The sequence below is a fragment of the Alligator sinensis genome, unplaced genomic scaffold, assembly GCF_000455745.1.
Source record: "Alligator sinensis unplaced genomic scaffold, ASM45574v1 scaffold20_3, whole genome shotgun sequence".
NCBI classification, from domain to species: Eukaryota; Metazoa; Chordata; order Crocodylia; family Alligatoridae; genus Alligator; species Alligator sinensis.
The window spans coordinates 38554-52832 of NW_005843235.1; the positions used below are offsets into that span (position 1 = coordinate 38554).

The 14279-nt window shown below is 42.0% G+C and overlaps 1 protein-coding gene across 1 annotated transcript in view; it reads right to left on the reverse strand.

Annotated features, from left to right (window-relative positions):
- Positions 1–2801: 2801 nt before the first annotated feature.
- Positions 2802–14279, reverse strand: part of EIF3E (eukaryotic translation initiation factor 3 subunit E) — a 55933-nt gene continuing 44455 nt past the window's right edge. The window contains exons 11-13 of the mRNA XM_006038053.3: positions 6058–6160; positions 5287–5421; positions 2802–2972 (exon numbers count right to left, since the gene is read on the reverse strand). Coding sequence (XP_006038115.1) covers positions 2934–2972; positions 5287–5421; positions 6058–6160 — 277 coding nt within the window. The 3' untranslated portion in view covers positions 2802–2933. The remainder of the gene's footprint in view (positions 2973–5286; positions 5422–6057; positions 6161–14279) is intronic.

Sequence of the window (14279 nt, forward strand, 5' to 3'; positions counted from 1 at the left end):
ATCTCAGAACCTAGCTCATGATTTTAAATCTACAAACCCTTTACCTTGTTTGCTGCTGACCCCACCAAACTAGCTGTGTGTGATACAAGTACTTTGCTGTGGCAGAGCTGCTTATGAGCCTTTGCGGAATTATGCAGATAGGAGTTTTATACATGATAGGGCCACCCAGTACAGACAGGTTGAAGAGCAGCAACTAGACAATCAGTCTTCCAGCTATCCAGATCTTCACCATGCAATAGATAATCGTGTTATGAAGAGAGAGGAAAGATCTTGTCAACTGCAACCTCAGATCTGTGTAAATCAGTGAGTAGTGTCTCAGGTATGAACAAAGTCCTGGAGCAGGAGCAGGTCTGCTGCTCCAGTACTACTGCACATTACCTCTTGAGTTTGGAATGCATGCCTGTACGCAGCTACAAGTTAGACAATTACAGTGCAGTATTGATAATCTTTGTGTAGTGATGTTAAAGTCAAGGTGACTCTTCAGGCTGGGGTTCCAGAACAGATCATAATTTTCTTTCAGTTTTATATGATCTGCATCTCATCTTCCAGCACAGAGAGCCAAAGTAAATCAGTCAATAGAATAATTTATATGAGATTCCAGACACCCTGTGTGAAAATGAGGATTATCCAGTGCCACAGTCTACAAATGAGCACGATTTAGACAAAAGACATTTTATAGCATCAGTCAGGATTTCATTGCTAGAGTCCCACATCATGCACTATGTGGTATTACTGGCCTACACATAGTATCAGCGGAGAACAACTTGTGGAACGTTGCCAATATCTTCTCATAGGAAAATTTCCCCATAAGCAGCAAAAAAATTGGATATAGCTGGATAGCATGGTAAAGAACCAAAAATACTACTTTTGCCTCCATAGAAACTTTCGCTCAACCCTGTGAAATATTGTCAAACAAACCAATGAATGACAACTACAGCTCATTTAAGTATTTCATACATTTTCAGGAAGCTATTGACAGTGCAGACAGAAGGTCCCTGAAGTAAACACCAGAAATCTGGGGATTCCCTAGTAAAGTTAGCTGGAGTCCTTATGAAGACACCAAATATTATGTGATCTCCAACCAGAAACTGTCTAGTTTGACATTACTCCTGGACAAAAATAAAGGTATGTCCTATTCTCATTGGTGATGTCATTGAGTTGGTTATGCAATGGATCTTTGGCATAGAAACTAAAATTTTATGAGGATACAGAATGCTTGGAGATTGGACTTGCTGACATCCTGCCTCATTATTAATGTAATCGTCAGTATAACTACCAGTTCACCTTCACTTCATTTATTAAGTGAAGCAAGACCAATAATCTAGTTAGAATCTAATAGTTCTATCACCTGCAGATAGGACCAGCATTTAGTGCTGAAATGCAGCTTTGTGGTGTTAAAACCAGAGTTATGAAAAAAGCAGCATGACCTTGATTTCATCATTTTAGAAGGTACAGCAATACTCATAAAGTGAGGTTACGAGTTCACTTACCTAAACAGCACCTTCCATTATACTGATGTTTACATGGCAGATTTGTGATGCAACACCAGCTGGTAAGGCAACACTGCCTTTAAGAAGCTCATGCCAATATGGAAATCAACATCATCATCATTAGCATTAAGCTGCAAATCTTCAGCAGCATATTCCAAGAATACTTCTGTGTGGATCAGTCATGGAAAAGCAACAAGTCTGCTCAAATGAAATTGAAGGGTTTCAATGTGGGTGCCTTCCCCAGACATTCAGCATAAAAATGGTCAGACAAGTGGGCAAAGTGACCAGCATCTGTGCACATACTACAGGCAAGAAGGTTAACTTATCTAGCATTCTTAGAATATGGCCAATGTAAAGAGGCCCATTTCAGTAGCACCAAGACAAAGCAAAGAGAAGTTGAACTTCACAACACATTAAGGTCTGAAGGCGCAACCATACAAGTTAACAACCTGAGCAAATTTGAGGAACCTGCCTAGGTCAGGAAGGGCTGGTGAAAACCGACATTTGCCTTATGCACTTGATAACGCACTAAGTAGATTGGATTCAACCTCACCCAAAACACGAGCGCTTATCTGCAAGTCCTCAATGAGAAACCTGGAAGGAGGACTGAAACCATGAACTCTGGATCACAGAATCTAAAGTTCAAGACACTTTTTCAAAGGCTGTAGCAAACAAATTTTTTATATTAAATTAGTCATTAGAAAAGAGCAGAACAACACTATTTGCACAGATTACATTAACTAAATTTCACTTTATTTTCAAGGCTCTCCGCAAACTTCAGCTGCATTAGAAAAGGAACAACATTGTGTTCACTGGAGCAAAAGAAAGCACAGCTCCATTTTTTAAAATGTTACAAGTGCAGGATTGCTGATCAGCGTTTTCTCCAAATGTGTATTAAATACACAATAAACATTGTCTCCACACGCGTATTATTTAGATGTGTAAAGGACAGAACAGCTCAGCTGAGTTGATACTATACCAGAAGATATCATGGTCAAGTGAGGAACAATTAACGGCATGCTCTAATCAAGCATTTTTTTTCTTTTATTATGTACTAAATCTTTACTTGCAATTTTATTTGACAGTACAAGCTTCTAATAAGTTGTAAATAACTGGCAAAATAATTACTCTTTTCAAGTACAGAGGGATTCAGCAATGTAAGGAATCTTTCGGTAAGAACTGCAAGCATGTTGTCGGAGTTTAGTCAACATTTCCAAATTTTAAATTGTTTACCAAAGCTCCATTTTATTGAAGAAACAAACTCTAACAAAAATGGTTAATTATCTACTAATTCAAATAACAAGACACACAGACAGTTAAAAGTAGCCAAATTTATTCAAATCTTTTTTGCTTCAAACAAATTTTTACCTTTTTCAAAAAGGTATACATTTTTCATAAGCTTTTATAAAATGAAATTTTAATCCCAGCCAGCTCAGAAGTATTTCAGTAGAAGCCAGAGTCTTGAGTAGCCCAGTTAGGTGCCTAAAAATGTATAAAACATATTTAAGGATAATCAAGAGAGAGAAAACAACAGTTAATAAAACAAATCTGTAACCATGCTGAAACTTTTTTTCAAAGATGAGACAGTTAAAAAGCGAGCTGCTTGTATCTGTTAGCAAACGTACATTTGATTTGCTCACATTGTAAAACGTATTCAAAAGTAAAGTTGGTTAGGATATTTCCTATGTTAACCTCAAGTCAATCATGTAGTCACACAAACCTCCCTTTGGTTCAAAGATGCAGAAAAAAGCCTAGTATTTCTTAACTCAGTCCTAGAATTTTAAAATACAAATATACAACATGTATTTTGGCAGATGGAGAAACTTTTATAAAATTGAACTACCAGACTTTTAAATGATTTCCTTCAAAGTAGTAAGCTACTTCAAAGTAGCTTGCTAAACATTTTTCTTCAATATTTTAAGGACAGCAATGAAAGCCAATGCTAGGTTCTCCTATTTTACAATTTTTTTGATTTAGCTTAAAACATTTATTTTTGAAGTCTTAGTGATATTACATGTTTGTTACAGGTAAAGAACCTTGTAGAGTCTTATGCCTTTCATTCTTTGTATTATAGGAGGTGCTATGGGAATGGAGAGGTAGGCCAAAAGGTAGATAATTTTCCCATTAAGTTTAACCATTCATTTATTTTCACTTAGATTATACTGAACATGTGGTTGAGCTCATTACAGCTTCTACACTTTAATTAAATTAATCCAAATTAAGTTTTAAGGTTATTTTTTTTTATGTAGCTACTTATTCACAGGGAAGAAAAAGGAGGACAACTGCCCCCCAAGGAAGATCTGTGGATTATGGTGGATAATGCATGCAAGCCTGGGAAAAGAATCATGTGTCAACACAGTGGTGCTGCGTTGCCCAAAGCAATGAATACAATACATTTGAGAGGACAGTACTGTTCTAAGTCAGTGCTGATTAGACCTCAGTGGGAATACTGTGCCCAGTTTCGGACACCAGAGGACAGAGAGAAACTGGAGAAGGTCCAGAGGTGAGCAAAGATTACTGTTTTGGAAAGCAAGTTGTACGAAAAAAGGCTGTAAAAAAAAAGAACTAGGCATGTTTAGCTTGGAGGAAAGGCTATAAAATGGGAGAGGGAACATGATAGGTAGTTTTCAAATATTTTAAAAGATGAAGAAGAAACATCATTCTCCCTTGTTACAGAGGGCAGGACACATAGCAGAGGGTTTAAACTACACCAAATTCCAGGAAAAACTAGTATCCTGTTATGCTTAATAAGAACAAGCTGCCTAGGAAAGTTTTAGAATCTTCTTCATTGGAGGTATTAAAAAGGAGGTCTACAAACAGCAAATCCTGAATCTGCATAGGGGTTAAACTATGATCTTCAAACACCTCCTATTTTTCCTTATTTCCATTCATCTTCCCTCCAAGTGCATCTCTACCAGCAGATCAATGGATCCCAAATATTTCACCCAAATACTGATGAATCATGAAGCGAAAGCAAGGTTTACTCAAAAATCAGAATCTCTATTATAATAGCCAAGGACCAGCTCTTGCCAGCATATGGCATGGACACACAAATAAGTCATTACAAGTTAAATGGGGGTGGAAATTAAGTGTGTTAGTTGTTCTCTGCTAACTGCTTGCCTACCTACCCTGCATTTCACTAGAACTCCTCAACAGAAAGGCAAGCTACTGAGAATTAGCCTCCATTTAGACCAGGGGTGGGCAAAATGTGGCCCAGGGGCTGGATGTGGCCTACCAGGCCATTCTATCAGGCTCGCGGGACCCTTATAAAATTTAGAAAATTAAAATTAATCTGCCCTGGGCTGCCTGTCATGCACCCCTCGATGGCTTGTTGAAACTCAGTAAGCGGCCCTCTGCCCAAAATAATTGCCCACCTGATTTAAAGCATATGGACAGTTAGTACTGACATGCTCTAAGTCCTTTCCCTTGTTTACTTCTTTTGCATAGCCACCTTAGTATGGCATAAGCACAACTCCCCTTTCCTATAAAGTTATGTGGCTGCTTCTGTACATGCTACCTATTAGAAATCGATTTAAATAATTGCCCATTCCCTTTTGAAGTAGCAAAAGGCACCATTAACTGGTAAAAGGACCAGAAGACAATGGAAACAGGGAAACTTGGGAAGAACAAAGAAGTTAGAAGAAACATAGAGCAAAGATGCAAGGACAACTATACTTTTAAATGCATCCAGAAAGAGAAATAAGTATCGTTGAGAAGAGGGACCAACCAGTGTCTTCTGTTATCTCCTGAAGCTAAATAAAGATGTGAAATACAGAAACACAAAACTTGTACCTACCTCAGACCTGCCACTCTGGTTCAGTTTTTTCTCAATATTCATAGCCAACATCTGACTCCGAAACGACAGGCTTTTGGTCTTTTCAATCACTTGCTGATAGGGTGAGATTGCATTGTTACCCATAACTACATGGCCCTAGAAATTAAATAGAAAAAAAAAATCCTTCCTGTAACAAATAGCTTCACTAGAAGGAATCATAACAGTTTATGCCTTTTTATATCAAACACATAAAATAATTATCAGGAGTGTGAGGAAATGTAAAAATTAGATGTCATACATAACCTTAACTCTACTCTCTGAAATGGAGGACAGAGAGGGTCAAAGTGCACAGGGCTAGACTTCTAGCCAAATGGCCTGATTTGAGTAAGTTAGTTTTTCTCATTTTTCAACTGTCACCAAAAATCAATAGGGTGCTATAATTACACCTGGAACCTACCTCCAATTTTAGAACTGACCCATGTGTTAAAAGTTATATGAGGGCAGCAATGCCATTAACAAAGCATAGGGCCATCACGTTGTTCAACAAGCTACATTAAAATTACATCTAAAGAACTAAAAGATAACAAAATTAATGTATGTATAATTAAGATTACAGAAAAACTGTATGATACTACAACCAAGAGACACAGCTACTGTGTCTCCTGAATCAACAGGCAAAACATAAGATATTTAGCAGAATGCTAGAACTTACTGTTAGTGACCATTAGGAACAAGGTAACTGTCATTAAGCAAAATCAGCTGGACTCTGATACAATCAGGTATTAAACTTACCAATTTTGAATCAATTTTGGCATCCAGCCTTGCATTTCGAATCAGATTGACAATCCACCGTTCTGCTTCTTCAGGGGTCATATTTAGTTTGTCTGCCAACATGCTAAAGAGGAGGGGAAAAAAATCAAGCAGACTTCTTAAAATGGTATCAATCTAGCTGTTTTGATGTCATACTGTGTCACACAAAAAGCAGCATCTCATACTGAGGTCAGTTGATTATTTTCAATAATTAAAAAAGTTACCAAGTCAGCTGCAACAAGAATGATCCTGCCCCGATTTCATATTTGGAATTCTATATAATGTATATTTTGTCATACAAGAATAGATACAACTTTCAACTGGATCAGTATGTTTCAGCAAGTACCCAGTTACATATATAACAGAACTATATTTGAGTCCTTTCATTTAACCCAGTGGTCTCCAACCTTTTAAAGTAGGAGATCTTCTACTGCTCACCGCCGCTACCGCAAACCCAGCAGGTAAAGCTGTGGGGAGGGAAGGGGGGCAGATTGAGGCAGAGGGAGAAAAAATGATTTGGGGTTGCGCCTCTCCAGCAGGTAAGTCCCACCCGGGTGGAGGCCCACTCAACTTACCCCTGCTCCTCCCTCTGTGGCACTGTCTTTCACCATGGGGGGCCTCAATGTAGCCCCCCCTCCCCCACAGACTGGCCTGCTGGGCTGAGGCACACATATGCATGCACGCAGGCACTCAGCCCTCCCACCTCAGCTTTGGATCGACTCCAAGAGGCGCCGAGACCTACCGCAAGAGGCTCCAAGATCTACTGGTGGATCGAGATCCACTGGTTGGTGACCACTGATTTAACCAATACTATGTAGCAACTTAAGACGGAGACAGAAGTGCAGCTCCCTGCTGTTACTGAGGATGCGTTCTGAGTTACAAGGGTCCCCCAGACCAAACAGAAGTTCAGTGTTGGTTCCAGCAGGGAGGGGAATCTAGCTACTGGCTGAGAGTCTGCATCCCGTTTCCCCTAGCAACAGCCCCTCCTCGCTCCCAACCTCTCCCTGTTTTCAGAATGGGGGGGGGAGGAAAGGGAGCAGAGGGAGCTTGTTCTAGGGGTTCCTCAGCTGGCACTGCAGGGTGGAGTGGGTGAATTGGAGCTTCCTCCCCCCCCTCAGGGGGGCTCCAATACATTCAACCTCACCCTCCAGCAGGGACTGAAAAAACCCCAGACCAACTCCCTCTGCTCCCTTTCCCCCCTCCCATTCTGAAAACAGCAACAGGCTGGGAGGCACTGCAGACGCAAGTTACAGAAGATGCTATGTTTTGAAACATCTTCATCTGCACCCTCATGCAAGGAGGGTTCAGATTTTTGCCCAATTAGCCATTTTTTAAGTGTTCTGCAGTCATGCACTTGTGTTTGGTCATGGCTATAGACTGCTTTCTGTGGCCAGATCGGGTTAAAATTATCACTTCTGTGTCCTTAATTTAGGTCTCTATATAATTTGCATTGAACATACTGGTATTAAACTTTGACAATTATCCAGAGTACATTATATTTTTGTGGGGTATTATTAGGTCCAGTTCCTGAACAATAGAAAAAAATCACTATTGTGCAGATCAGAAAAAGAGGAGATGGAGTTGGGAGGAGGGAGCAGAAGGGGACTCACTTAAGACTTTAACCCACCTCCTTACCCATCTTGGGACTGGTATGTACCAAGCCAGGCCAACAGTGTAGCTGAATGTGTACCACCTGTCCATGGCTTCAAGAGCCTTTATAGCAACCAGAGGCTGTTTGCCAAAGAATGCCAGGATACTATGGCAACAAGGGAGATAATGGCCTAAAACTGCAACAGCAGCATTAAGGCTTTAGTGCATCCTGCTACCAGTGAAGAAAGCTTTGTAGTAACTTGCACTGGTGGAAATCTTAAGTTTTCATATCACAGTGTGCAAACCATCAAATTATACAGCCATATTCTTAAGAGCACCTCTTTAAGAGATACTCAGCATCTAGTATTCTGATTTACTCTTCGCTATAAGAAAAATTTTAAATGCCAAACGGTTAATGAGACTGTTAGCATTTGTTCCAATTAAGAACTAAGAACAGAACCCAGACAGTGTCTGTGGTTAAGTTCGGCTGGACCCTCTAAAGAAGGGGACTGACAAACCACTTCAGGGTTATATACTGCTATGCAGGACCACAGAGGTGCTCTAGTTGCTTGCTGAAGATTTTACTTCAAATGGTACAGTTTCATGGGACCTCCTATGTGCTCAGAGCAGTTTTGTATCTATTCTTTTACTCAGCAACCAGTTGTGAACAAGCAATCTCGTTCTACTGTATGCCCTCTGCAAAAATCACCTCAATATTTAGCTCAAAAACAGACAGAAAAAGCTTACTACCGATGTAGCTGTTTCAGAGAAATAAAACTGATTAACACATGTGAAAATGCTACAATTCCCAACACGTTTTGATTCACTTGTCAACAGTGATCCTGGTTTTCTCTGTTTAAAAGTCACAAATTCCCGTATAAAAACCCCAGAATTCACAATTAAAATGAAATGCCACATGCACACCTGCAGTTTTTTCCCCATGAGAAATGGAAAACCTGATCCCTACTTATCAGTACCAGTAACCTGTATTTTCTCTGCTACAAATAAATAAAAAGAAAAGTATGAGGAACTGTTCTATACAACTAATTCAATACTTGCTGATGAGCTCCAGTTATTACTGCTATCACATTCACTGTAAAATGAAATCCCACCAAGTTCTCAACACATTAGAAACCAAGAGGGCTATATACCATCATTAATATTTAATACTATTCATTAATACACCATTTAAAATCTGCTATTTTTAGTTCTCACATAGTCAACCAAATATTTCATAAGTTAGAGAGCTCAATGCCAACAGTTATGAAATTGTTTTATTATATCATGATTATGTATTTTAGAAACCTAAAAGCATTAAATAAGATTAGGAACCTAAATAATTTCACCACAACATGAGAGCAACTAATGCTGGTTTTCCTTTTCCTGAATGCTAGCTGGATTTAGATAAAATTTAGATAACTGATTTGTGGAAGTTACTCATGTTAATTTAATTACTGATTAAGCACCATGCAGCTGGTAATTTGCTTTGATGTGCTATATCATGACACTTGTTCCTAAAACTTCAGAGTTGTGACATAAAAGATCCGTGACAATTACATCACCAATCTAAAGATGATGCATTATACTCAGACTATACTTGCACATCCTCATTCTGAAAGGTAAAAAAAGCAGAAAGAAATGCATGTCATTTCACTTAGTGAAACAGGCACTTTTTGCTCTGGGCACTGGGCATAATTCCTGCACTTGGCATTTCCTGTGGTTTTCTAATAAACTGTGTGCATTTCCTGCCAGCACCTGACTCATTTTGGGAACTGATGTAATCTTTCTATCAACTTCCAGACTTGGGTAATATCTGACTGTTTTTATCTGTAGTTTCTGACCCAAAAGCAAAACTAGCGATACTAGAGATACAGGCCAAAGTTCCTCCTCACCTTACCATTTTTTTTTGCAATTCACTTTTTCACTGCTTTAGCGATACTTAAAAACTGTGTTCTTAGCAGTATCATTTTATTCTCACACTAACCATATCTGCTTAAACACAACCTCTCTCTTTTCAATATTAAAGTTTTGGGGTTACAGTATTGACAAAACTTAAATGCACAATTTGTACAAGTTTTTGTTTAAAAATGGAAGGCATGGCTGAGTTATCTTGCAGGTAGATCCCTACCAATTCATACCTAACCAGAAGTCTAAGATGGATAACTACATTTTGAAAGGTTGCAAAAACTAAGTAAAATTATTATATACTGTAGCATAGTCCATTAGGTTGGTGATGCTTTAGTTAATCTTGCCACTTACTGTGAAGATGGTAATTACTGAGCATCCATTTCTCCAAGGTTTACCAGCAAACTGAGATTGCACTATGTGAAACAGGAAAGCACTTAAATCTTAAAAGTACTTTCCTGAATTAGAACCTAAATATCCAGTGAAGAATGAGTGCCTAAAGTAACAGTTTCCTTAAATGGCCTTTTCTCAAGCACAGTTTTGGAATGATGGTTTCTTTGGAACCTGTGTGGCTTTCCTCTCCAACAGAAAGATCGGTTATGTTTTTACCACAGATGAACAACAAGGACTGGGCACCTGGAACATTTTCAAATGAAACACCAACTCACTATTAAACTCATTTTAATTTTAGTTTATTCGAGCTAATGGGGTGACTTGATATTGAGAGGGATAGAGGAGAAGGGGAGGAATGAAATCCTACAGATCCCAGTTATCACTATCCTGAAAAGCTATTCACATGCAGTTCAATTATCTGTTGTGGAGAAACTACTGAGATAGAGGACAGACATATAAAGTAACTAGAAATAGCAGGAGGAGTTTAGTGCAAGGGTGGGCAAAATGCAGCCTGTGAGCTAAATCCAGCTGCCAAGGGATTTTGTCTGGGCTGTGGCAGGTGCGATGGCCTTGCCCAGGACAAGGAGTGGGGCATGCAGCCATTCCAGCCACCTCCGGGGCACATAGTGGGGTGGGGGTGGAGCAGCAGTAGGACTTGTTTCCTGGAAGCCCCAGTAGCTCTTTCTGCCTGCCACTACTACTGGACTCGGCCCCGCTGCCTGGGCACCCTAGCCCATTCACCCCACACCTGCTGCTGGGGGCCGGACCTGCGTGGGCAGGGTGTGCTGCTGGACAGATGGGATAGGGCTGTGGACAGGCAGGGAGAGGTGTCCGGGAATTGGGTGAGCAGGTGGGGTTGGGATTTTGGGGCAGTGACAACACAAGGCCGGGGCAGAGCTGCAATCTGCTGCCCATACATCCCTGCAATGGGCTACAGTTCTGTGGGCAGGGGTGTGCAAGGAGCAGACTGTGGCTCAGCTCTGGGCTCAGGCCCAGGTCCTGCCCAGAAGTCCTGTTCCTGGACACAGCACATCCTGCAGCCCCATCCCGTCTGCCCAGCCATGAGGGTCCCAGATGGCCTTCATGGAGATCCCAGGATCATGGGGTGGTGAGGGTGATGAGTGTGGGGCCGGGGTAGAACCGTGATCTCTGTACACCCCTGTACATCACACAGGCATGTAGGGAGTGGATGGCAGCTCTGCTTTGGGCCTGAGCCCCACACAGTCGCAGCCCCGTGATCACAGCTCCACCTACCCGCCCTGGTCCCCCTGCCTGCCTGTGACCCCATCCCAGCTGCCCGGCCTGGCCCAGCCCAGAGCAGGACCACTTAGGGCAGGGGTGGGCAATTATTTTGGGTGGAGGGCCACTTACTGAGTTTTGGCAAGCCATTGAGGGCCGCATGACAGGCAGCCAGGGGCAAATAAATATCAATTTTCTAAATTTTTTAGGGGCCTCGCAGGTCAGATAGCATGGCCTGGCAGGCCGTATGTAGCCTGCTGGCTGCATTTTGCCCACCCCTGAAGGGAGTTTTCACAAGCTGTTGGGGGGGCTGACCTGGTCTATGACAGCTCACCAAAATTATGTCACTGGCCCTCTGGCCCAAATAATTGCCCACCTCTGGTTTAATGGATTTGTGGATCACATTGCAAAAAAGTAATTTTAACTCTATGTGGCTGCATAATTCTATATGGGTAATTAAGGTAACTAAGAGATGTTAAAAGCCTGACAAAATAAATCCAAGAAATAAAAATGAACACTCATTGCCTGAAAAGCGGAAGAGAAAACAAACCAAACAAACTCATAGAGCTTTTGAAACGTATTTCAAGGCATGAGTCAGAGGTCTAACTCCCATACAAAAACCAGCTAAACAATAAAATTTGGATAATAGGTGAATGCTACAAAATATTTAACATAAAAAATATTTTTTTCAGTTTGCCGATCTATAGTTCTGCCACTTAAGGGAAAGACTTCTGGCTAAATGATGCACCATAACATATTACATGGTCTTTAAAAGATACAATATATTTCTATGGGCAGAAGCTGCTGCCACAAGGCAGCCTGGGTACAGGCTCCAGGCAACTGTAGCAAAAAGGACCTAACAGCAGCAAGGGGGAACCAGAAACTTCTCCCTTATGCCCAGCAGCAACTTCTGTCTGGCAGCCACTCCTGCTCATCATGGGTAGGCCCATTCACAGCAGGCATGGAGTGAGCCCAGGTTGCAGCCTGTGTGCATAGGTCCCGGCTCGTCCAGAACTGGTCCACTCTGGCCAGGGCGAGTCTGGAGTAGGTGTGGGGCAGGCTGGGGTTGTGTGCTCGGTTGCTGCTGGGTGCTTGTGGCAGTGAGGAGTCGCACGGTGCACAGGCCGTGTTGCAAGGGAGGGGGAAGGAGGGTGCTGATCAGCCCATGACAGCTCCCCAAAACTGTCTATTGTGACCCCCAAACCCAAATAAATCGCCTGCCCCATCTATACTATCTAGATGCCAAAAGCAGACTTATTTCTGGTTTACAAGCTAACCATGATTTTTACATTCAGGACGTGTGGAAAAAAAAATCAACACCAGATATATGGAGCTGAAATACATTTGCAGGTACATACATGTTTATAACCACTTTTTCCATTATGTAACAAAAAAAATGGAGAGTGAATCTGACTGCATAGCTGCCAAATTAAGTAATAAAACCTAGACTTCTTAGGAAACATAGGTTCCTAATAAGATCACATAACACTTCTACTCCTGTGGCCAGGAATTTTACACTGTACCCCAATGAAAATGCTGAAACTTGTAGAAATTTTTCTTATATTTTAGCTTTGCAGGCATCTCTCTGGCAGCCTTTAATACAAAAATTTAAAAGCTGCCTCTAAACATTTAATGACAACAATGTAACTTAGATTCAAAGCATTAAAATGTGCTTACAATTCAAGCAACAACAAAGCAATATGCACCATCTGTTTTACTTAGAGCAACTTCAAGCGAAAGCACAGAATTCTTGATCAGCTGTAAATGCTCAGTGAAATGAAACAAACGTTATAGAAGACATCATATAATTTTTTACAAAGTATGTTTGCAAATTTAAAAACTAACAAGAAAAGGTAAAATCCAATACTTCTGTGAATAGACTAACAGATCCAGGAATTCAACAGCAACTGTGGTTAAAAAATACCCCCAAAACTTCAGTAACACTGAAGGTGAAGTATTTAAACGAGCAAGACCTGCTGTTGTGGTTCAGTGGTAGATTCCTTGTCCACCACATGGGTGACCTGGGTTTGATTCCTTGGTGCACATATAACTATAGCCATGGAGTCACCAAAAATCTGAATTTAATTTAGTCTTTGGATTCTGTCTCAATGGGCCTACAGAAGGGAAACAGACAGGCTGGGCAGCTTCCACTCCTCCATACTCCTGCCTAGGTATATAAAATCAAAGGTCCTGATGACTTCTCATGCATACAGAAAGATCTAGAAAGATCGTTGGTTGCCTACTAAGTAAGCAAGGTCCAAGAGGTTCAGAGAGGGGAGTTTTCTTGATGTGATGCATTTAAACTAGGAGTCAGCAACCTACAACCCACAGAACTTTTGGATCTGCCCTGCATAACTGTGTCCTCGACAACATCTGGCGGCAGGAGCTCTATCTGATCTCCCTGTGCCATGTCACAGTTGACCACCTGGAGCTTCAGTGAAGCAGGAAGCTCTCCCTATGTGGTGCCACAGATAGGCAGCAGGGAGAAGACACGCAGGCAGGTGTGTCCTAGTGCAGGGGTGGGCAAAATACGGCCTGTGGACCGGATCTGACCCGTGGCGGGGCTTTGTCCAGCCCACAGTGGGTACCTTAGTCCCACCTGGCCAAGGCGCTCCCCAGTCATGGAGTGCCCTGCCACCCCCTGGGCATGCAGTAGAGCTGGGGCACCTCCGCAACTGGACTGCCTTTCTAGTGGGGAAAGTGACCCCCTCCCCTCAGCACCACCAGGCAGTTCTCACTGCAGCCATCGGGCTGTTCTGTGGCTGCTCTGCCACCACTGCTGCACTGGGCAGCCCAGAAGCAGCAGTGATAGAGATGCAGGGCAGCTCACTGGGGCAGACTCCAGGCAGCTGCAGCAAGAACTGCCCAGCAGCAGCAAGGAGAAGGGGTCGCTCCCCCTCTGGGCTGAGCAACATTTTCTGCCTGGCGCCACTGCTGCTGCTGCAGCAGCTCAACCCAGATGGGCGAGCCAGGAGCAGGCAAGGGGCCTGCTGGGTCAGGGCTGCACGTGCAGGTCTCCACCAGTACTGTGAGTGTGCAGAGGCTTCCATGCACACCCCGCCCTACCCTCCAACCCT